Source organism: Pseudorasbora parva, chromosome 25 (assembly GCF_024679245.1).
Source record: "Pseudorasbora parva isolate DD20220531a chromosome 25, ASM2467924v1, whole genome shotgun sequence".
Classification (NCBI taxonomy): Eukaryota; Metazoa; Chordata; class Actinopteri; order Cypriniformes; family Gobionidae; genus Pseudorasbora; species Pseudorasbora parva.
The window spans coordinates 21,137,168-21,159,340 of NC_090196.1; the positions used below are offsets into that span (position 1 = coordinate 21,137,168).

General features: G+C 37.1%; 1 protein-coding gene across 3 annotated transcripts; it reads right to left on the reverse strand.

Annotated features, from left to right (window-relative positions):
- Positions 1–1,262: 1,262 nt before the first annotated feature.
- On the reverse strand, positions 1,263–21,128 carry ferry3 (FERRY endosomal RAB5 effector complex subunit 3). 3 transcript variants are annotated; one of them, XM_067435673.1, is made up of 14 exons: positions 21,100–21,128; positions 20,479–20,662; positions 20,222–20,367; positions 15,550–15,731; positions 14,389–14,488; positions 14,184–14,305; positions 13,658–13,764; positions 11,778–11,975; positions 11,544–11,672; positions 5,943–6,014; positions 5,667–5,869; positions 3,709–3,766; positions 3,052–3,119; positions 1,263–2,294 (listed from the first exon to the last, which is right to left on the reverse strand). In XM_067435673.1, the coding sequence occupies exons 2-14, from the start codon at positions 20,654–20,656 to the stop codon at positions 2,202–2,204; spliced, it is 1,656 nt and encodes a 551-aa protein (XP_067291774.1). In that variant the 5' UTR covers positions 20,657–20,662; positions 21,100–21,128; the 3' UTR covers positions 1,263–2,201. The 3 variants fall into 3 exon arrangements, with proteins under 3 accessions (XP_067291774.1, XP_067291775.1, XP_067291776.1); XM_067435674.1 differs by lacking the exon at positions 21,100–21,128 and adding an exon at positions 21,046–21,089; XM_067435675.1 differs by lacking the exon at positions 21,100–21,128 and adding an exon at positions 20,993–21,079.
- Positions 21,129–22,173: the final 1,045 nt, after the last annotated feature.

The following is a 22,173-nucleotide window of genomic DNA, read 5'->3' on the forward strand; positions in this document are numbered from 1 at the left end:
TATCACAAGTTCCCAAAAAATATTAAGCAGCACAACTGTTTCCAATATTGATAATAAATCAGCATTTGACACTGAAGTCACTGGATCATGTGACACTGAAGACTGATGTAATGGCTGATGCAAATTCATTAAATTTTAACATTTATAAAAATAAAAATAGCATTATTTTAAATAATAATATTTGTATTAACTCATTATACTCCATCACGTCTATTGTGGTCTCAAAACTCTGGCCAATTGATAATACCAAGAATATCTAAATCAACTGCAGGCGGTCAATCCTTTTCCTATTTGGCACCTAAACTCTGGAACAGTCTTCCTAGCATTGTTCGGGAAGCAGACACACTCTGTCAGTTTAAATCTAGACTAAAAACGCATCTATTTACTATGGCATACACATAGAACATTTTTAACGTACATTATTCAAATCAATTGATTGAATGTTAGGCTGCAGTAACTAGGTCAGCCAGAACCGGGAACACTTCCCATAACACCTGATGTACTCATTACATCATAAAAAGAGTGGCATGTTAGTCTCTCTGTTTATCCCAAGGTTTACTGCAGTCGGCCGGATCCGTATCGGAGGGTGGACCTGCGGCCAGATATGACCAACGCATCCTGGAGTGTCTGCTGAGACCGTGTCCATTAGTGTCTCACCGGCACGTCATCCTCAATAAACCCGTCTCCGGCGCGATGATGCCGATCTTTCAAGTATTCATACTCTTGTGTTGTGTAATTGACGAGCCATCCTAAATAAACCTGTGTCTTGCGTGATACCCAGAAACTTTGAATATTCCAATCTAATATGATTTCTGACCTGTAAGGTTGCCAGAAAAATAATCATACACTGTTTGTAAATAGGCCAGAGGAGAACTGGCACCCAGACTGAGTCTGGTCACTCCCAAGGTTTATTTTTCTCCATCATACCCTGATGGAGTTTTGGTTCCTTGCCACTGTCGCCTTTGGCTTGGCTTGCTCCGTTGGGGACACTAAAATTATGATCTAAGTTATTCAACTAAATATAGAAATCAAATTAATTATTTATGTATTATATAATTCTATAAACTACAATACTGATCTGCCAACATTGTCGCTGTATGATAAATTGAAATGAGCGGATCACTGTTTTTCTCCGGAGCGACTGTACAGCTAAATCAGATTTTGTTGCAATATTGTCCTTTTTAACACTGTAAAGCTGCTTTGAAACAATCGTCATTGTAAAAGCTCTAAATAAAGTTGATTGACTGATATAAAAGCAAACCTGACAATCAAAAACACATTTTTAATCAAATGTTTGCATTATCAAAAAAGTGCACTATATTTACAAAGCAATGACATTTTGCAATGATCATGTAATTAGCATGTCAGTAGTATCAGACAAAAGGCTAATATGGATGCAAATGCTTTAACCCCCAGATTAGCCCTACTTTGCTACTTCATATGGTAATATCGTCATTAGGGTAAATCCAACAAAAGACTTAATAGAAAGTAGTTAATATGTAGATTTTCTTTGTATATGCCTGATTAATATTATGTAGGTATATTTTAAGAGTTCTGTTCAATACTAGATTTAGAATTAAAAACAAACTAACAGATGATTCTGTTTTCAAATGCCCAACTTTCCAAAGATTACACAGTTCAAACATAACGGCACAAATGCCTTAACTTACAACTGGCACCTAATATACAAACACATGGTAAATCACTTAGAATGCTTGGAAGGTTGGTTTCATTTGGGATTTGGAATCAGCAGCTTTGGTTACCTCGAACTACATGTAAAAGCTACCGAATGCAGTGCCATCTTGTGTTTGTGAAGAAGTATGATGACACAAAGGGCCAAAGGTGGTTGACTGCAATGCAGCACAAACACACAGCTTGTCTTGGCATTACCTGTTTCCAATGCAGCATTAGGTGAACGGCAGTCACAGCACGACAAGGGCTAAAACTCTGAACACTTCTCTCTGATGTTTAATGTGTTTTTTTAATGTGGAATGTACAGCTCTATGAATTCAAGTGAAAATTCATGACTGAAATAATCAGGCCATGGTTCTAAGCCTCCTGTGACAGGATTGTGTTGATCACACGGCAGTGCATATCAAAACAGTTTGTACTTCTCTGAAAATAAAGAAACCTACAGTGACATGATGTCCTCCATATTGCCAGCTGAGGTGTAACACGAGGGCTGAAGTGTTCGTGTGTGTTTAGCGTTTCGATGTTAGCGTAAGCGTCGAGGAGACTCTGAAGATCTGAGGCAGCATGTTGCTCAGCTGGTAGAACATCTCATCTGAGATACTCTGATGATAAAAGACAATCAGGAAGACAGATTGATTCCACTTTCTTTAATAAATGCTAAAGAATTTAACTTTGTTAGTAAATCAAACGACTCGGAAAGTATGTTTTGTGCATTCAATTGATCAAAAGTGAGATTGTCACAAATTGCCACAAAAATGTCTATTTCAAATAAATGCTGTTCTTGTGAACTTTCAAAAAATGCACAATGGTGTCCACAAACATATTCAACGTTGATAATAATTATAATAAATGTTGCTTGAGCAGCCAATCAGCATATTAGAATGATTTTTCTGAAGGATCATGTGACACTGAAGACTGGAGTAATGATGCTGAAAATTCTGCTATGCCTCACCAGAATATTGCATTTTACAATATTTTTAAATACAAAACATTTTTATTTTATTTTATGAATATTTCCTCAATATTAAAAAAATCTTACCGACACCAAAAGTTTGAATTGTAGTATACATATACGGCATATACAGTGGAAGTGTACAGTGTGTGGGGCATCTAGACAACAGGGTTTAGTTTAGATGAGTTATTTTAAAAGGTGTTAAAGAGTAAAACAGGCAGCTGTGAATGTGAAGAGTCTACTGAGCCTGTAAGCATGTGTCAAACGATGGACACTATTGTTTGGGAATACAGAGTTGTATTTTGGTTTTATTTATTCTACTGCCAGCAAATAAATCACATTTCTTGAATAGTCACCTATTAGATTAAAAAAGACACATGTTGTATTGTCAATGAGGCTTAACTAACCTGTGGAACAAGGAACTGAACAGTCCGTGAGATTCCTCCATCCCAGGAAGCCATCTCCATCATAAAACCTAAAAAAGAAAAGAAAAAAAGAAAAGACTCACATTTGTATTCTTACCATCACATTGTTTCAAGTTGAGATGATGGAGAAAATTACTTCTTATTTAAAAAAGAAGATATGTTAATGTAAACAATACTCTACTAAATTGATTGATTATACTACTCCAATTGACCCTCAAAATTAAACAAGATATTTGTATATTTGTATTTGTTTGTTTTGTTATATGCTATATCCTCTAAATGGTCGACCTTGGAAAATAAGTTGAATATGAGTTTCCCATATAATATGCAAATAATAATATAATATAATAAATAAAAAATTAGAAAATAGAAATTTGTATATTAAAGAGGCTATTATACTCATTTACAAAGTTTTTTTAATTGTTTTTTTTGGTTGGGGGCTTCAACAATATGTTTTCATGCTTGAATGTAACCCTTTTTTAACTAAAAATATTTTACAGCCCAATATTAGATGCAGTTAAAATCAACATTAAGGACAAAAATATTCATAATGTAAACAAATTATATATACTGATAGAATATGTTAATAATCAATGACAGTTTTTGCACATTCTACATTCAAGCTCTTTCCATGCCCACCTTTCACACACTTGAAGACCAGTTCAGCTCGTTTCAGACACCAGGGAATGGTCATCTCCTGTACAGAGGGGATGAAGAGGAAGAGAGGGGAAATAATCAATGACTAAGATAATATTTAACCATGTGCATAACCAGGATGCAAAAGTGCCAAAGCACTCCATTCTTATACATCAAATCTCAAATTAATTTCACAGTTCTTTAATACATGAAAAACAGTTTTTTGATGGAGATTTTCTCCTACTAATGTCATATGTTGAATATTTTACTATAGACAACTTTGTGATGGGTCATTTATATGTAACAGCAATGTATAAATGCATACTCATCTTGCCGATTTCTACAGACATTCGACGATAAACATTACAGATGTCCACAGTAACAATTACTTTACAGACATATACATCCTAAAAACGATTTCTGTCTGAAAAGGGCTCAAGACCTCAGCCTTAAAACCATCCTTGGCCTTTGGCTGGGAGAACACAGAGTTCCTGTTTAGATGAAAAACATATCCTGAACAGTGAACATTCCTCAACATCGGCCTGTGGTCAGAAAGGCTGTGATTGAGGCTTTCGTTTACCCACGACTACACTGGTCAAAACAGATGGCCTGATCCAAAACAGACCATTTCTAAATTAGACGACAGCGTTTTGAGGTTGAGCATCCAAGTAAATAAATGGGTTGAACCTAAAGTTAAAGAGTTCAAATTAATCAGGACATAAAATCTTGGTACCATATTGGCTATCATCCATTAATTAGTTTATATGTTTACATTGATTATATACTGGCCGATATTGGATATTTAATTGAATATTCCTCTATTTTTACATTCAGTCAATTACTTTTGCTGTCATCTTATGCTCGCTTAAAATGTTAGTTCATGTCATTAATGACTCACCCTAGTGTCGTTGAACCCCCGTAAACCTCTGTTCATATTCGGAACACAGATTAAGATATTTTATATTTAGACCGAGAGCATATGCAACTGTATGCACACTATACTGTCCATGAAAGGTAATAAAAACATAATAGTAGTCCATATATGACATCAGTTAGTTAATTAGAATCTCTTGAAGCATCGAAAATACATTTTGGTCCAAAAAAAAAAAATCACAAAAACTACGACTTTATTCAACATTGTCTTCTCTTCCGGTTTTGTTTTCAATCCTCAAATAAAGATTAAAACAGTTGTGAAACAGTGAATTGATTCATGATTCGGAACGCCAATGTCAGAATTTGCACTTTTAATAAAACATTTGCAAAAGTATTTTTATGCATGAAATGCGGTGAGTTTTCATTGCATTTTACATGGTTTTGACCTCGTTTAGAGCACTTCGAAACTGCTTTGGCTGGTTAATAAATTACAGTAATTAAGCGTGCACAATCAAGCATCATTTTCAAGGAAAACAGAAACAGAATAATAGGAACACAGATCACAAATGAACAAAAAATGCTTTTTTTTCTCGAGGGGAAAATATATCAGATATATGTAGTGTGACGCAGGTGATTAAACTGGAACTGGAATGTTTTGTTTTGTTTGGCTGCTTGTTTGTATGTTTTAAAGCAAGATGCCAATTTAAAGGGCCAAAGCCTCCAACATTCCCACAAAAACATCTAAATTATGGTAGTTGGCAGTAGAACGCTCTGGAACACCCTTAGAATGTAGATTGTTATAGATTCCAGTAATAGACAAGTTGAGGCTCATTTCGGTTTTGAACACCCTATGATATTGTGTATGTCCTTATTTACCACAGACGTTCTGATCAAGATTGTGTGTCGCGGCTCAAACGTTCAGGATTTGGACACTTTCAGGAATTCAGCTTTTGAAACAATCCCATGATTTCCTTCACAGACGCTTAACAATGAATTACGTGAACACAAGTCATTGTCTATAAATGTTCGAAAAATAATTCAGCTATAAAAATGGTTTCTTTATTGAAATTCCATCCATCTACTCTTACCTCAGACATGTCATGCACCAGCAGCAGTGGGATGGTGATGGTGGTGATGTCATGGGTGCAACAGACCTTCAGGATGTTCCTCAGGCCCATGATGGCCGGGTCCCGGGCTGTGATGTTCCCCGAACGCACATTATCATCCACACAGAGGTGGAAGACAATATGAACCTCAGACAGGTTAGAATGGCGAGTGATGTAGAACTCACCTGAAGAAAAAGCACAGCACATTAGGACTAATCAAACAGAGATCTCAAAAGCATACAGCAATGTTTGAATTACCTGGGAGGATATTAGAGGAATTTCTATCTATGTTCTTATTTTTGTCCTCACTTCCCCCATTTCTTGGCATCTCTACAAAACAAAATCAAAATGGGTATTAGTGTAATGCATCCATTTATATGTTGTTCATCACTTTTGAGTTTGTAATTATCATCATTTTCCACAATGATTGTCATTAGATTTATTGGACAATAATTTTTTCCCATACAAATCATCAAACATTAAAGTCAGTACAACAAATACAAAAAAACAATGCATAAATACAAAAGAAAAATTGCCTCCTTTTGTGGAGAGTGCTGAGAATGACAGATACAAGTCCTTTACAGTGTGATTTTGAGACATTCCACTTCTAGGATAGTGGCCAGGTCACTATGTGATGATGCTGGCGGTGGACATTTTCTGACTTTCCCCTCCAAAATAGCCCAAAGTGGCTAGAAAAAAATTAAGATCTGGTGACAATGCAGGACATGGTAGATGTTCAACTTCACTTTCAACCATTCTGTCACTAATCTTGCTGTGTGAATTAATGCATTATCATGCCGAAACATCCTCTTTCAGGGTACAATGTTTGAACCATCAGGTGCACATGGTTTTCCAGAATGATTCGGTAGTCGGTGAGCCACCCATCAAGCACAGTAGGGAATGCCATGATATTGCAGCCAAAACCATTGATCCATCCCAAGCTTCACACTGGGCAGCAACAGTCCAGGCGTTAAGCCTCTTTCTGGCTTCTCCACACTGTGGGAAAGTCAGTTAAAGTGTACACAATAGAGAACAATTTATGTTTCACATTGTCCTAAGATTTGCACTGTTGGCACCAATGAAACCATTTGACATTAAAACGAGTGACCAAAGCTGTAGCTATAGAAGCTTGACCATGAACATTGACTCTGTGGAGCTCCCGACGGTCAGTTTTGGTGGAGACAGGAGAGTCGAGGTGTGCATTTAATTCTGCAGTGAGTTGGGCAGCTGTGGTTTTATGTGTGTATCCGGGTTAGTACCGGGACATCCCTTTCAGACAGCTTCCTCTTACGTCCACAGTTACTCCTGCTGGATGTGGTTCGTCCTACATGGTTGCATAAAGACATTGCCCTGGATGCTGAAGCTCTTGATACACCACAAAGATTTGCTGTCCTGGTCACCGATGAGCTGGCGAGATGCGCACCAACTATAACTATAACTATATATATATATAATAATAATAATAATAATAAATTTTATTTATAATGCACTTTATATTAAACAAAATCTCAAAGTGCTACAGAATTTAAAAACAAAAACAAAACAATCAACAACAATAAATAAATAAAACCGAAAAATAAAATAAAATAAATTAAACAAGTAGCAAGTCAATTAAAAGTCAATTAAAAGCTCTGCTGAAAAGGTGGGTTTTAAGACCACGCTTAAAAGTATCTATAGTCTGTGGAGTCCGCAGGTGGTCAGGGAGAGCATTCCACAGACTGGGGGCTGAAGAGCAGAATGCCCGATCCCCCATAGTACGGAGATTGGCTGTGGGAGTTTTGAGGCGATACAGCGAAACAGAGCGGAGGTTACGAGTGGCTGTTTGTGTGGTGAGGAGTTCCTTGAGATAGGAGGGAGCATCACCATGGATGCACTGGTGGGTAAGGAGAGAGATCTTGTACTCGATCCTGAACGACACAGGAAGCCAGTGGAGTGATTTTAGAATGGGGGTGATGTGGTCGTATTTGCGCACCCTCATTAGAATCCTAGCAGCGCTGTTCTGAATACACTGCAGCCTCTGGAGATTTTTGCTAGGGATGCCAATAAGGAGCGCATTGCAGTAGTCCAGCCTGGAGGAGATAAAGGCATGGACAAGCTTCTCCGCATCAGCCAGCGATAGAATGGGACGAAGTTTGGCAATGTTTCTGAGGTGGAAGAAGGAGGTCTTACACAGGTGTTTGATGTGCGCTTCAAAAGTAAGCTGTGATTCCATTCTGACCCCCAGATTCGTGACTGAAGTGGAAAGAGGAATGACCTGATCAGAGAAAGCAATGCTGGTGATAACGGACTTCTGGACCTGAAGTGGAGTGCCGACTAGGATAGCTTCAGTTTTGGAGCTGTTTAGCTGCAGAAAGTTTTGCTTCATCCACGCCTTTATCTCATCCAGGCAAGTGATCAAAGTGGATGGTGTGAGGTCAGCAGAGGGAGATGAACTTGTCCTAAAGTAAAGTTGAGTGTCATCAGCATAGCAGTGAAAAGAAATCCCATGCCGGTTGATGAGACGGCCAAGGGGGAGCATGTAGAGTATGAACAGGGTGGGTCCGAGCACAGAGCCTTGAGGGACACCGCAGGTGACATTGTGTGACAGGGATGTAGCTTCTCCTAACGCGACATATTCAGTTCTCCCAGTGAGATAAGAAGAAAACCAGTTGTGGACCGAGTCAGAGAGACCAATGGTGGAATGTAAACGGTGAAGGAGGATGTTATGGTCAACTGTATCGAAAGCTGCAGTTAAGTCCAGGAGGATGAGAAGGGATGGGGAACCAGCATCTGCCGCCATCAAAAGATCGTTTGTGACCCTGACCAAAGCTGTTTCTGTGCTGTGTCCTGAGCGGAAACCAGACTGAAATTTCTCATAAAGATGGTTATGCTCCAAATGGACCTGAAGCTGTGCAGCAACAACTTTTTCCAGCACCTTAGAGAGGTATGGGAGGTTGGAGATGGGCCTGTAGTTGTCATTAACATCTGGGTCTAAAGTAGGTTTTTTCAGAAGTGGTCTGATGATAGCAGTTTTAAGAGATGAAGGAACATGGCCAGCCTGGAGGGAATTATTAATAATCTTGGTAATGAATGGACTTAAGACACTGAGGTTAGATTTTACCAAGGCTGTAGGAAAAGGATCCAGTGCACAGGTGGATGGTTTCATTTTTCTGATGATGTCCTCAACCTCGAGCTGTGTGATGATGGAGAAGCAGCAGAGATGTTGGAAGGTCCCTAGCTGTGGATCAACAGACGGGACAGGCAGAGCGGAGGTGCTAGATAGGAGCAAGTGGATGTTGTCTACTTTGTTCCTAAAAAAGGTCATGAACTTATTGCACCTCTCTTCTGTGGCTTCTGAAAAAGAGAGAGTTTGCGGTTTGAGGATGTGATTAATAGTGGAGAAAAGCTTCTTGGAGTTTCCAGGGTTATTGTTGATGATGCTAGAGTAGAACTGTGACTGAGCATCTCTTAAACACCTTGCGTAGGCCTTCTGATGATCTCTATAGGCTTGCCTATGAACAGTGAGTCCTGAGAGCTTGAGACGCCTCTCAAGTACACGCCCAACCGTCTTCATCTTCCGCAGTTCGCTGGTGTACCAGGGTGCTGAGCGCGAGAAGGTGACCATTCTAGTTATGACAGGTGCGTGAAGATCTAGAAGGCTGCTCAGAGACTTGTTGTAGAAGTCAACCGACTCAGAGACTGAGGAGAGATCAACAGAGGAGAATTGCTGAAGGTCTGTAGTTAAAGAGTCTTGGTTAATCTTTTTCAGGTTCCTGAAGCAAATTTGACGGGAATCTTTGGTAAGGGAAGAGGGGCGTGGCAGCTCCAATGAGATGGCCTGGTGGTCAGACACACCCAGATCATACACCAAGAGGTTTCTAATATGAGGAGAGTTGGAAATGACCAAGTCCAGAGTGTGCCCCCTAGAATGAGTGGGTCCATCCACATGCTGTTGGAGATTGAGGCAGTCCAATAATTGCAGAAACTCAGCTGCCAGGTGGCAGGAGGGGGTATCTACATGAATATTAAAATCTCCTAATATTAAAATGTTGGCAGAAGTAGAGCAGAGTGTTGTGAGAAAGTCATGCATCTCAGAGATAAAAACTGAATTTGTTTTTGGGGGCCGATAAATGAGCAGTATTGTCAACGAAAAAGGGGGTTTACATTTAAAAGCAAGGTATTCAAATGATGACACTGTGGGCAGAGGGAGAAAAGACAGCTCCAATGATTGTCTATGAATTACAGCTAAGCCACCACCACGACCAGTGTAGCGGGCTTTCTCCAGATAGCTGTAACCAGGAGGACAGGCATCATTAAGTGCTGCGTAAACTGCAGGCTGATGCCATGTTTCCATTAAGCACATAAGGTCTAATCCCTTATCAATGATGTGGTCTTGGATGAAAGATGACTTATTTGTGAGGGATTGTGCATTAAAAAGTTCTATTTTGAGCGTTGATGGGGTGGTGAATCTCGTTATTGGCCGTAAAACACTAAAATCCACTCCACGTTTTCTGTCATGCGCTGTGCTAAAAGATCTCGCGGTGTTTCCCGTGCAATCCAGTTTAGATTGGTGAGATCTCGCGGTGATTCCCGTGTTTCCCGTGTTGCCAAAACGGAGAGCAAAACTGTTGTGATGACGCGGCAGATGTGCGACGGAGGTCCAGATGGATGGTATGGCTGATGCAGAGTTTTCAGGCTGATGATAAACTAGCCCGCGACGAGAGCCTCTATGGATGTAACGCCGTCTGCGCAGAAGTCCAAGTTCCTTAATGACCGCGATGCACGCCGGAAATGTGCGGTCGTTGAAATTTAGCAGCTGTGGGATGGAATATTTAAGCTTCATGACGGCCGCTGGAAGGTTTTGACTAGCGCTATGCATTATAGAAACACAGAGCTGGAACACTGTCAGGCACAGCGAGATGATGGTCCATACCATAGCAGAGTGTATGCGGCAACTCCCAGCAATTCCAGCAAACAGCCGATGTTAGAAGAGATAGCAGGGGTGAGTAAAAGTCTTTGAAATTAGGAGAAAAACCGTAAAAATCCGTACAAAAAAGGTTTTAGATGTATAAAAGTCCTCTCCTGTCATGAGGGAGTCCATTCAAACTGCCAACTGTCAACAGCCAACTGTCAACAGCCGAGAAGAGTTATCCGAGACGATAAGAGCCAAGCAATATGTCCCAAAATTAGCACTGACTGAATGTACTAGTTACTGACAAAAAATAAAATTAAAATAAAGTTTATAATTAACGTATATAAACTAAAATCGGGTGGAAAAGCGGCGAACAGACAACGCCAGCGTCCTCTCCCCCTCGTATATATGTATAGAGCGCTATGAATATATATAGAGCGCTATGAATATATATAGAGCACTATGAAACCTCTAACACTGTATTGGCCAGTGTTTCAGATTCATTGTCCAACCTCTGTATGTATATACACAGCAGGTCAACAGTTTGGAATAAATATAGATTTTTTTTTTATATTTCTGAAAGATGTCTCTTACTGTCCCACTTACCAGACAATACAATTTAAATCTTAGTGGTTTGATGCCACAGCAAATTACTTAACAAAACTAAAAGATAATATCATGGTAATAAGAGTTATCTTTCGATCAAAGAAATGCCACTGTGTTAATTAAATATACAAAAGTTTTTACATTCAATTAGCAAAATGCAAAACTGTACCAGTGCATTCCACTTTCTGGCAAAACATTTGTGCATCTTGAAAAAATGTGTATCAAGTTTCATTGTAGCAAGTCCCTGTCGAATGAAACCGAACACTTCCTCGTGGTGGGAATGAAGACGGATATGTAATGGTGCAATGCAGAGGTGCTGGTTTTGGACGGACACAAACACACACAGTTGTTGTGTCACTCACCGGGCTGCTCTCTCTGCTTGCTGCTGCGCTGAGCTCGCGCGTACAGCACCACCTGCTGGATGATGTCCAGCTGCTCATCCACTCGGGGGAAGTGGAAGTCTGTGCACTCCTTAGATACTGTTGCAAAGTCTGATGCCACAGAAACAAATGAAGATGTTATTGTTTTTTATGTTAGTTTTATTTTATTTTGGCTTTTGCTGATCTTTGCAACGAAATGCTACTAAGATATGATACCTCTTTTGATGCCACTGTACGAGTTGACTCTGTTGTCGACCAACAGCACCAGGCCGCAAAGCGATGTGGAATAGAGTGAGAGGGCCGTCTGCAGTCGCCGTAACTTCACACCACTGCTGCTGTGACGACGGTGCTTACAAAAGTCCAGAACATCAGATCGCAGCAGACGGAGATTATGCATGGTCTTCAGCTGAGCCCCTGAAATACATTAATATATCACATAGGTAGTTTTTTTGTATCCATTAAATTTTGGATATTTAAAATTAAAAATTGGATGTATGGTTAATATAGGATATGCTTTATTGTTAAAAAAATTGGATTGGCCTTTTTTTATATATATATATATATATATATATATATATGATCAACAAGGCTTAATTTATTAGAACAAAAATACAGTAATACTTTGAAATATTGCAATTGAAAATAACTGCTTTCTGTTTGATTGTATTTTAAAATGTAATTTATTCCGGAGATCAAATCTGATTTTTCAGCATCATTACTCCAGTATTCAGTGTCCCCTGATCCTTCAGAAATCATTCTAATATTATGATTTCGGCTTAAGAAAAAATACATCTTATCATCAATGCTATGACCAATGCACAGCTGTGCTGCTTAATATTTTGATGGAAATCATGACATTTCAAGTTCAATAGAACAGCATTTATTTAAAATAAAAATAAAATGTCTTTATTGTCACTTTTGATAAATGTCATGCATCCTTGCTGAATAAAAGTTTAACTATTTCTTTAAAACAAATGACTAAATCCAAATGTTTGAACAGTAGTGTATATTGGTCAATATCATGTTTTAATTATTCATTCTCATTTTATTTATTTTGCTCATGTTCTTTATTTTTACATTTGCTGTCCTCTAATGCTCACTTAATTAACCTTTTATATAATATATAATATATTTATATATAACCTGTTAATATTTATGAACTCTAATAGTTCAATAAAGCCTTAAATTAAATATTTATCAAATCTAAAAAGTTATATCCATTTTTCATACTGTACTTTATAATGTAGTGATATCTAAATTCTACGGAAAATCTGTTTCAACCACAGAATAAAAAAATAAAAATCACAATTCCAGCAGGCGTTTTCAGTTGCCAAAAAAATAGCAATGTGCCAACAATCTGCCTGAACACACATTGTTTTCAGACCAGCAGGCCCATGAGTGAAGAGAGGCACAAGTGCATTTGCTATTTAAACACAGTGGAGCTGGATGTGGAAATGATAACGGCGACGAGCCGAAACTAGCAAAAGTCTGGCGTCACATTTCACCGGGTCTATGATAGGGCCCAAAGTCACAATTCTTTTGTGAGATATAAACTCACAATGATGAGAAAATGTCAGACTTGTGAGCTGACTGTTTTCCTCAGAATTGCGACCTTATGTCTCACAATTTGGACTTCATAATTCCATAAAACACTTATTTAAAATGACTGATTTTACAATACAGAAACCATTAAGAATTTTACATTTTAAATATCAGCTTATGTTCTTGCCCAGAAAGTTTATGTTGAGGGGACGCTTAAGATTTGGATGCTTAAGCCATAACTAAAAGTGCATGAATGTCATTGTACAAGATAATACATTATTAAACATAGTGGCAAAACATTTTTCAAGCAAAATATTTTACAAAAATAAGTCTTAATAAATTAAGATAAAATTTCAATTGCATTTGGACACTTTTCTGGTTGTCAAACATTAGTGGAACATGTGCACTACATGTGAACAAAACATTGTTTATGAGCTGAGAGGCAGACTGAAAACACATTGGAAGTGGGCGCAAATCACCTCGCCAGTTTGTTGTATGTGGGTATTTTTATGTGTCGTTTTGTAGCACCCAATGTTTCCAAGGAAACGCCATACCTAAGTGGATGGTGAAGCTCTCCTCCAGCTGTCGCTGCTCCTCGAAGATCCGGGCCCCCGCTTCCCCTGCCTCCCCCAGCTGACCGGGCTGCACCTTGATCTCCTCGCTGAAACACAAATAACAGGCTCAACTTCTGAAGTTCCTCACCGTCCATCAATCACAATGATAAATACAGTTGTTTTCCAGTTGGCTCAAGTGTAACACTATTCACCCATGTGCTAGACGGTGTCAATGTGTCAAAGCGGTGATGCCGTTAAAAAGCAGATAGAACTGAAACTGCATCTAGTGTGGTGGTAAAAACATTCACACTGAATGAAACTGAATGAAATGTCTAAGGCTTTCATGAGTCAAAAAAACAGAAGAATCTCTTTGAGGATTTTCCATGCTGTGTGTGCAGCTTTCAGCTTCTCTGTGTCTGATTGATTTAACTATTCACTACACAACCTGACACGATCATTGATCACCTCAGCAAGGATTCATAATCTAAACGCCATCAGTATCTTAACAACTTTTTCTGTCACCCACTTTATTGTGCTGTTGTTGGGGTTCTGTAAGTCCCGGTGAAGCTTCATCACCCATTCCTGGTACTCTTGTTTCTGGATACCTGTGACTTGCTTCAGTTCACTGGCCCACTTGTTCTCTAGCACCTTCCATTACAAAAACACGAAAGTCATTAATATGTTCTGCATTATTATAGTTTGTTTCAATCTGACTGACAGATTGGTCTTACTTGCTGTGCATCAAAGTGTTGGGCAGCTACGGTATTCACATCCTGGTCACACAAGGTCTTTCCTAGCTCCTGCATGACTTTATTCATCTCAACAGCCTGTCTGTAAGGACAAATTCAAGAATTTCATGTATTTCATAGTAGGAGTTTTTCACTGTTGGACTTTTGTTTCATATGAAGAGTCTAAAATATAAGATAACTCAAATGTATTTAACATTTTATGTAAATACATTATTCTTGTATTTTCATTTGTGTTTTTCATTACTAATAAAATGTATAATAATCGAATACAATAATTTATTATAATAATACTATATATGTGTGTGTGTGTGTGTGTGTGTGTGTGTGTGTGTGTGTGTGTGTGTGTGTGTGTGTGTGTGTGTTAATGTTTTGAAACAAGTGTCTTATGCTCATCAAGCCTGTATTTATTTGATCAAAATACAGAAAAAAAGTAACGTGAAATATTATTATAATATAAAATAATGGTTTTCCACTTTTCCAAAATATACTTTAAAATATAATTTATTTCTGTGATGCAAAGCTGAATTACCATCAGCCGATGCTCCAGTCTTCAGTGTCACATGATCCTTTAGAAATCATTAAAAACATCAAAAACATTACAGATAGTAATGTTTCATAACTTTTGACTAGTACTGTATAACACTGTTATATAATGTGAAATACTGTATAAAATATGTGATTCTGAAGCCTGGAGTAATTCAGCTTTGCATCACAGAAATAAATTATAAAATATATTCAAATCAGTTCATTTTAATTGTAATCATATTTCACACTATAACTGTTTTTACTATATTTTTAAACAAATAAATATAGATGTGGTAAGCATCAGAGATTTCTTTTTTTTAATGTAAGTGCAAACATAAAATTATTTGTATTATGTAAAAATAGTCATAATAAAGAACAAAGGTGTGTCCAGATGTTGACTTGTATTTCAGTCATGTTTTCTGTTCTTCAAACAATTCATATTATAATTAAAAAATATATGCAAAAATATATGCTCTATCAATTAAACAAAACATCTTAATTCTGACTGAATATGAAAACATTCTATATTTATGTTTAGAGCTCATTATCCAAAATGCCAGGGAGTGCAATTTCCCCCGTAAAACCGAAATCTATCTCATTGTAATCTCCCACACAAACCTCTCCTGGAGTTTCTTGAGCTCCATATCTCTCTCGCTGATGAGCTCAGAGACACTGACAAAGTAACTATGTTCCAGGTTGAGAAGGGTCTCTGAGGCTGGAGAGTGGATCAGTTCATGATAGACATTCGCAAAATCCTCGTCCCAGCTGGGTTCTTCGGGACGAGCATGTTCCAGTGTAGTCTACACACAGAAATGATACAGGACAGACTTATCGGGGTGGCACAAGAGTAATCGACTTGTTGAGTACTTGTTCAGTACAAATTAGTCACCTACTGGAACTAGATAAATTAATATACCTTAATGCTTTTGTTTGTTATTGTTTTAAAGCCCCCCAGCAGTCAATAATTTTATCCCTTAAAACTCATCTTTGATAATCAAAATTACCTATTTAAAGCTATTTTTATTTGTAATGCCTTAAAATAGCTTGAATATAGTATATGTGGATCCGTAACTATACAAATTAGTCCCTGCTATGGATTTTTACGGATAATGGATGATCGATTATTTGTTAGTTATACAGTTAATCGATAAAACGTAACGATTATCGATTAATCAGGGTCATGTGCGTGCTCAACCGCAAAGCATGTACAGCAGACACGAGGAAAAATGAAGCGAGCAGACTTCTGTTTGGGACCATCTTACAGCTGGAGTTACACCATCTTGACTATAAGTTTGCGATTGCATTCACAGCCTTTTGCTTTGTGCAAATGTAAGTTGTAATATTGTGTTTATTTTGTGTAGGCCTATCTCTATATCTATATAGGATGCATTTGGTTAAGAATTAGAGTGGTAGTAAAGCGTGCCGGTGATCACCTTCAGCGCATGCAGCTCCAACAGCAATGCACAACTAATAATGACTATGATTGGGACTGTCATATTACATAACATTATGAAGAGAACAATATTGTAATAAACATTGTTAATCATTTGGGGTTTAATTTTCGTGTTTGAAACGTGTCTTCTATCAGTCATTATATTTGATAATTAAATAAGTAATTTAATTAAATGATCAATCACATCGACTCATTTTACAATCCTACTAGCCCTTTATTCAGACTAAAAACCTCTCATTAATTTGTTGAGGAACATGGCGTTTTGAGCAGCATTTGCACACCCTGTAATAATGTTGATAGAAGCCACTGCTGTAGAGGCATTTTGCAGTATTAAAGCTAAACAATTAATCAATGAATTGATCGTTAATTTAAAGGACGATCGATCATTGGAATTTGTGTAAATTGACATCCCTAGTCCAGCCCTCTACTCAGTCACATGAGCTCAGACTACCTGATCCACTCATTCATCTGTAGCAAACGCTACACAATGGCAAACAGAAATATTGGTTTAATTTAGCCATGTATGTTAAGGACAGAAACTGATTTAGAAGAGCGAATAATACAAGCTCGTCGATGCGTCAGAATGCTAATGCGTTTTATGAACATCAGACACATAACGTAACTGATATGATTAGCCTTTGGCATGACTAGGTTCCCAAACAGCTAATAATGTGTTGCTTATGTTACATGTTCCACATCTGGCTTCTAAAAATCAGCATCCTTAGAAACGCTTTTAAAAAATTTAGAACGTCAATGGAGAGACATATAGTTAAATCACCCGCTCCATTGCTATATGTTCCCGATTTTTCCTGTCCCTTCTTAAAGGTGTTCTTGCGTTCACTGTGGAAAAGCCCCAGCCCACATATTGACAGGACTGGTTACATGTTTGTGACGGTGGAAAAAGGAGAAAATACTCAGCAATGGTGTTGACTGATGAATTAGTACATGGTTTGTAAAGTATTTTAAAAACACCACATAGACATGTAAAAATTAACATTAAAACGTGATTTTCACCACTGGGGTCTTGATGTTTTTATTAATACATATCTTTCATCATTTTTTAAAATGTAAAATCACCGATTTTTAAACTTGCAGAACAACCTGGAAGCTTAATTAACCGCTATAAATAAAACCATAAGAATCTTTTTACGCAAACAACCAGGTGGTCATTAAAGGACCATTTGATGGGCTTGAAATAGATTGGAGAGCATCCATATGTATTTGTGTATGGCTGCTGTAAAATGTTAATGGTTATCCTGTGTGCATAGCTCTGAGCCAACAGCGCTTCATAGAAAAGGGAGGGGGCGGATTCTGCTTTCTTTTTATAAGTTTGCTGGAGCAAGTGGAAGCAGAATTTAAACTGCAATACTTTGAAGTGCTAATGCAGATGGTCAGGCTGACCTTCTTAAATGTGGAAATAGGACAGATATTCTGTTTCAAAGGAATTTCTTGTGTGGGCAGAGCCAGGGTGATTTATTGGTTTAAAAGACAAATTAGCAAATTAAAAGACGATTGATTTTTAAGTAATACAATTGATTTAAATGCACTGATGCTATGGGATGAAAAAATTGAGCTGGATTTGACCTTAATTAATTGACCTTAATCAGGGTAGAGCCATATTTAATTTTTTGACAGGAATATAAAAGAGATTGTAAGGGATACAATTACAGTGAGTTCAATGGATTGTACTGTCGTTTAACAGCATAACAATTGCTCAGATGACAAATATCTTCAAATATTTGAAAGTTGTAAGTGGTGAAAATGTCATGTCCTTCGTGTGCAATTGTACATTTTCGGCATAAACAGCTATTGTCGGTTTCTCCAATGGCACGTTGTGACTGTGTTCAGCGTCTATTTAGTGCACACAATGTGGATAAGCTACAACATTTGTGCATGTCAGCATTACGCCAGCCATCTGATAATCACAAAAAGCTTTGTGCTTTAAAGTTGAGTAAAATCTTACTTTACTTACGTTACTTTTTAACTCAAATATTGGCACACTTTAATATGGTGTGACTGATCACTGTAGCCTCTATTTTGTGCTGTAACTAATAAACATGTGAACACCAGTAGGTATATTGAAAGATACATAACAAATTACTAAAATGAATCCTGTCTCATGTAATTGCTGAACTGATAATAATGTAAAAATGTATACCTTGAATGCAATGTAAGTCGCTTTGGATAAAAGCGTCTGCCAAATGCATAAATGGCAATGAAAATGGAATTGCTCAATCAGTGTTTCAACCGGGGAAAGATGTCGATAAAACACCTTGTAGCAATGTCACTTTACTTTACATTTACCTCAATGGCCTTAAATTCATTAGTTAGCTAGAAAAAAATAACATCTTAAGAGAATTTTGATAAATATATACATTGTAAATCTGTGATGAAAACTACAGTTATTAGTTTATTGTCATTTAAATGTTTATTTCACCAACAAACTGAAGTAGAAACACTTCTGTTATCAAAAAAAAAAACTCCCAAAGGTGTAATTTAAATGTTTGTACAACTCAGTTTTAGCTATTTGAGTGTTGATTATTAACTACATTAGATGAATAATTGATTATTAATTTATTCTTTATTTTCACTTTCGGTTTTCGGCCAAGTGCATCCTGAATTTTTCGCTTTGGCCCAGATTTTTTAATTGTTGTCCATTCCTATCTGTGACACTAACTTTGCAACATACACATCGATGTCACTTTCCTGCCGGAACACACCCCCTTAGCCAGGCCCGGCAGAAGAGCTGCTAATTGACTGGAGTTAATAGGGGAAAGCACGAGTAAAACAAACGGTTATCATTTTAAAGGCTGGACTCGATATCGTGTTCCTTACAACTTATCAAAGATCCAGTGATCCATAGATATTGACATGAAGCCAGGAATCGTGTTTTCATGACATTTATATGGGCCAGATTTCAATACATGAATATTTATCACTGTCAGTCTTAGTCATTATAGTTTCAAGAGTGAATACCGCATGTATATGTGGATGGGCCTATGTATTAAGGCGTGTATGTGGCCGATGTGGTCATATTATTAGCAATAGGTGTTATTTACACTAAGTTAACAAAGCAACAGTTTATATTTACACTAAGTGAAAATGGCAGCATTTTCTTAAGTTCAATTATTGATAGATAATAGCAGTATTTTCTTTGCAATAAGTATAAACAATAGTTAGATATTATACTATATAGCTATGATTTGCACCTCAGTGTTGTTGTACATTAAATGGTATACAATAATAACAGTAAAAATTATTACATTTATTAAAGTATTAAATGGATGCCACCTTATTGGGATGATAAAGCCCTTCCTACACCTACCCCCAACCCTGTGTGCTTTACCCCTACACCATTGCCACTGTGACTGACCTAATCCGACATCTTCCATAATTTTGTCTGGCCGAACCAGACGACAATGTGCAGAGTTAGTGTAAATAGCCTCTGCCAACAAGGCGGGCTATTAGCACTTAGCGTAAATAGAATTTTTTCTTGTTTTCTAGTCATTTTCCTGTTTTACAAATATGAAGCTGCTTTTAAACAACCTGTACTGTGTAAAGCACTATGTAAATAAAAGACTTGACTTGACTATTGAACGGTAGTAAGCTGAATTGTGTAATTTTTTATGTTCAAATATTTCTTAATGTTAATATTCAGAGAACACTATAAATAAGAAATATGTATGCTGCTGTTTTCCAAAAAAAGTCTGAACACAAAAAATAGGCCTTAAAAAATGCAAATGTCATTCCAATGAATAAAATAGTGCTGGTGCAGATGTAGAAGGGATATAATGATACTGAAATAATTGTATTATTTGATTGAGACTGTGCTCTTACCTCAGAATAGGCCTTGGCCCATAAATTTGTAAGTTTGTTGACATCAACCTCTCCATTAGTAAGTCTCTGCAGGGCTGCTTCCGCCTCTCGGTCATGATCCGTTAACGTTTCCCTCTCTATGAAACTGACAAGTCTGTTTTTCAAGTCTGAAATCAATGCAGAAAAGTAAGAGAGTGTAATTCATTTTTATGACTTGAGAATAATGATGTTGATAAAGGATTGAATCAGATGCATGATCAGATAAATATTAATATTACCATTTTCTACAAAACAGGGGATTTTATGAAGCAGTATGATGCGCCCATGAAGATCACTGACATTTTCTTTGAGGGGGAACTGAAGTGGTACTTTGAGGACACAGTGATGTTTTCCTGCCTTAAACTCAAACACAAACTCCTTTTCAATTGTATTGGTTTTCCCTTTGTTTTTCCTCATCTTAGCCTGTATTTAGAAGAGAGACATACAAATATTGGATTTACAGCATAGACGATAGATACAGACATAATTATTATAATTGCTGTCTAGGTAAGACGCTCCCTAAACAGCCATAGATTCTGCAGAGATGGACTGAAATATATAAGCACGTCTAATAATTATGGCATCGTAATGTATCAATTCTCGTTAGACAAATACAGAAAATCTGGATGTAAATATCTGATCATTGTTTTAATAATTTGAACAACAAATGCTGTTCAAAAACAGTACATCACATGAATAAACTAGTGTTCGGAAAAGAGCTCGTGCCAGGAGACGAAACAACCACATACTAACTCAAATATGTTTGAAAAGCAAGAGTGGTTGAAATACGCAGCTATCACTCGTACATTATGCAGTAAACTGCTCAATATTATTTCACTTGCAAGACACTTCCGGCTTACCTCCGCTTGTTTTAGCAGCCAGTCAGCTGATAAGCTAGTGTTCGATTGATAACAGCAGATTCTACTCGAAAGGAGACTCGTGGTTTGTCGTAAATTATTCCTGTAGGCCTAATTATTTTCATTATTATTATTATTACTTTCTCAATAATCATTATTTACTATTCCAGACCAACATACAGCCCAAAAGTTAGCAAAACAATATTTGTTGAAAGTGTTTCGTTCATTAACAAACTACTAAAGCGCCATAGCACAGTAGAGAAATATCTCAACATAAGTTCTTAATGTTCTTTTAGATCTCATATAGTCCAATCCAAAAAATATTTGAGTCCTCTCCTCCACAGTCCTGAGACTTTACAATCAAAAACCGATTATTTGTTATGAAAAATAAATAAATTGCTGCATTGCTGCACATTATATTTATTCTTGAATATGAAAATGTTTATTTCAAGATATAAGAAGGCACAGCACATTTTCTTTGTCAACTGCATGTAAAATCTATGCAGTCTCCTGTCATCTATAGCCTATAAAACATGTTTATAAAACATTGGGCTATTAATATAATATTTCAAAATAAAAAGCCTATGAATAGGGCCTAGGCATGTGTGTAACTTAGGCCTAATGGCACTTGAGAACCTGAATGTCACTGAATAATATCAAATCCTTTCATGCTGCAATAGTTTAATATTAATAGTTTAGTGTCACTGTATCATTTAGGATAGGATACTGTTGTCGTTGAACAGAAGCATGAGGTGTGAATACATGATTTGTTCTCTTTTGTTACATAGACAAGACCTCTATTAAAGATGCATGCTGTATCAGTTACAGGTAGAGTGACACATTTGTTGAGCTCTTTGTCTCTTGAAGCCTAAATCACGCACGGCACTGTCTCTTTTAAAATTCTTAATGAGGAAAATATAAGGACGTCATCACATAATTAAGTTGCCTGAATTTTAAAAAAGCCTGCTTATATGTAAAAGAAAATGGATAGGCTTATGTAATGCAAAATAGCTGACTTGATGTATCATATATAATAGGCTACACTAGCCTATATAATATTGACATAATAGTTTCACA

Excerpts from the sequence above, each read along its gene's own strand:
- ferry3 (XM_067435673.1), bottom strand. The coding sequence starts at position 20,656 with ATGAGGAAAAACAAAGGGAAAACCAATACAATTGAAAAGGAGTTTGTG. Across the intron at positions 15,732-20,221 it reads GGGCCAAGGCCTATTCTGAG|ACTACACTGGAACATGCTCG; the intron begins GTAAGAGCACAG and ends TTCTGTGTGTAG. Across the intron at positions 11,976-13,657 it reads GAGCTTCACCATCCACTTAG|GGGCTCAGCTGAAGACCATG; the intron begins GTATGGCGTTTC and ends AATGTATTTCAG.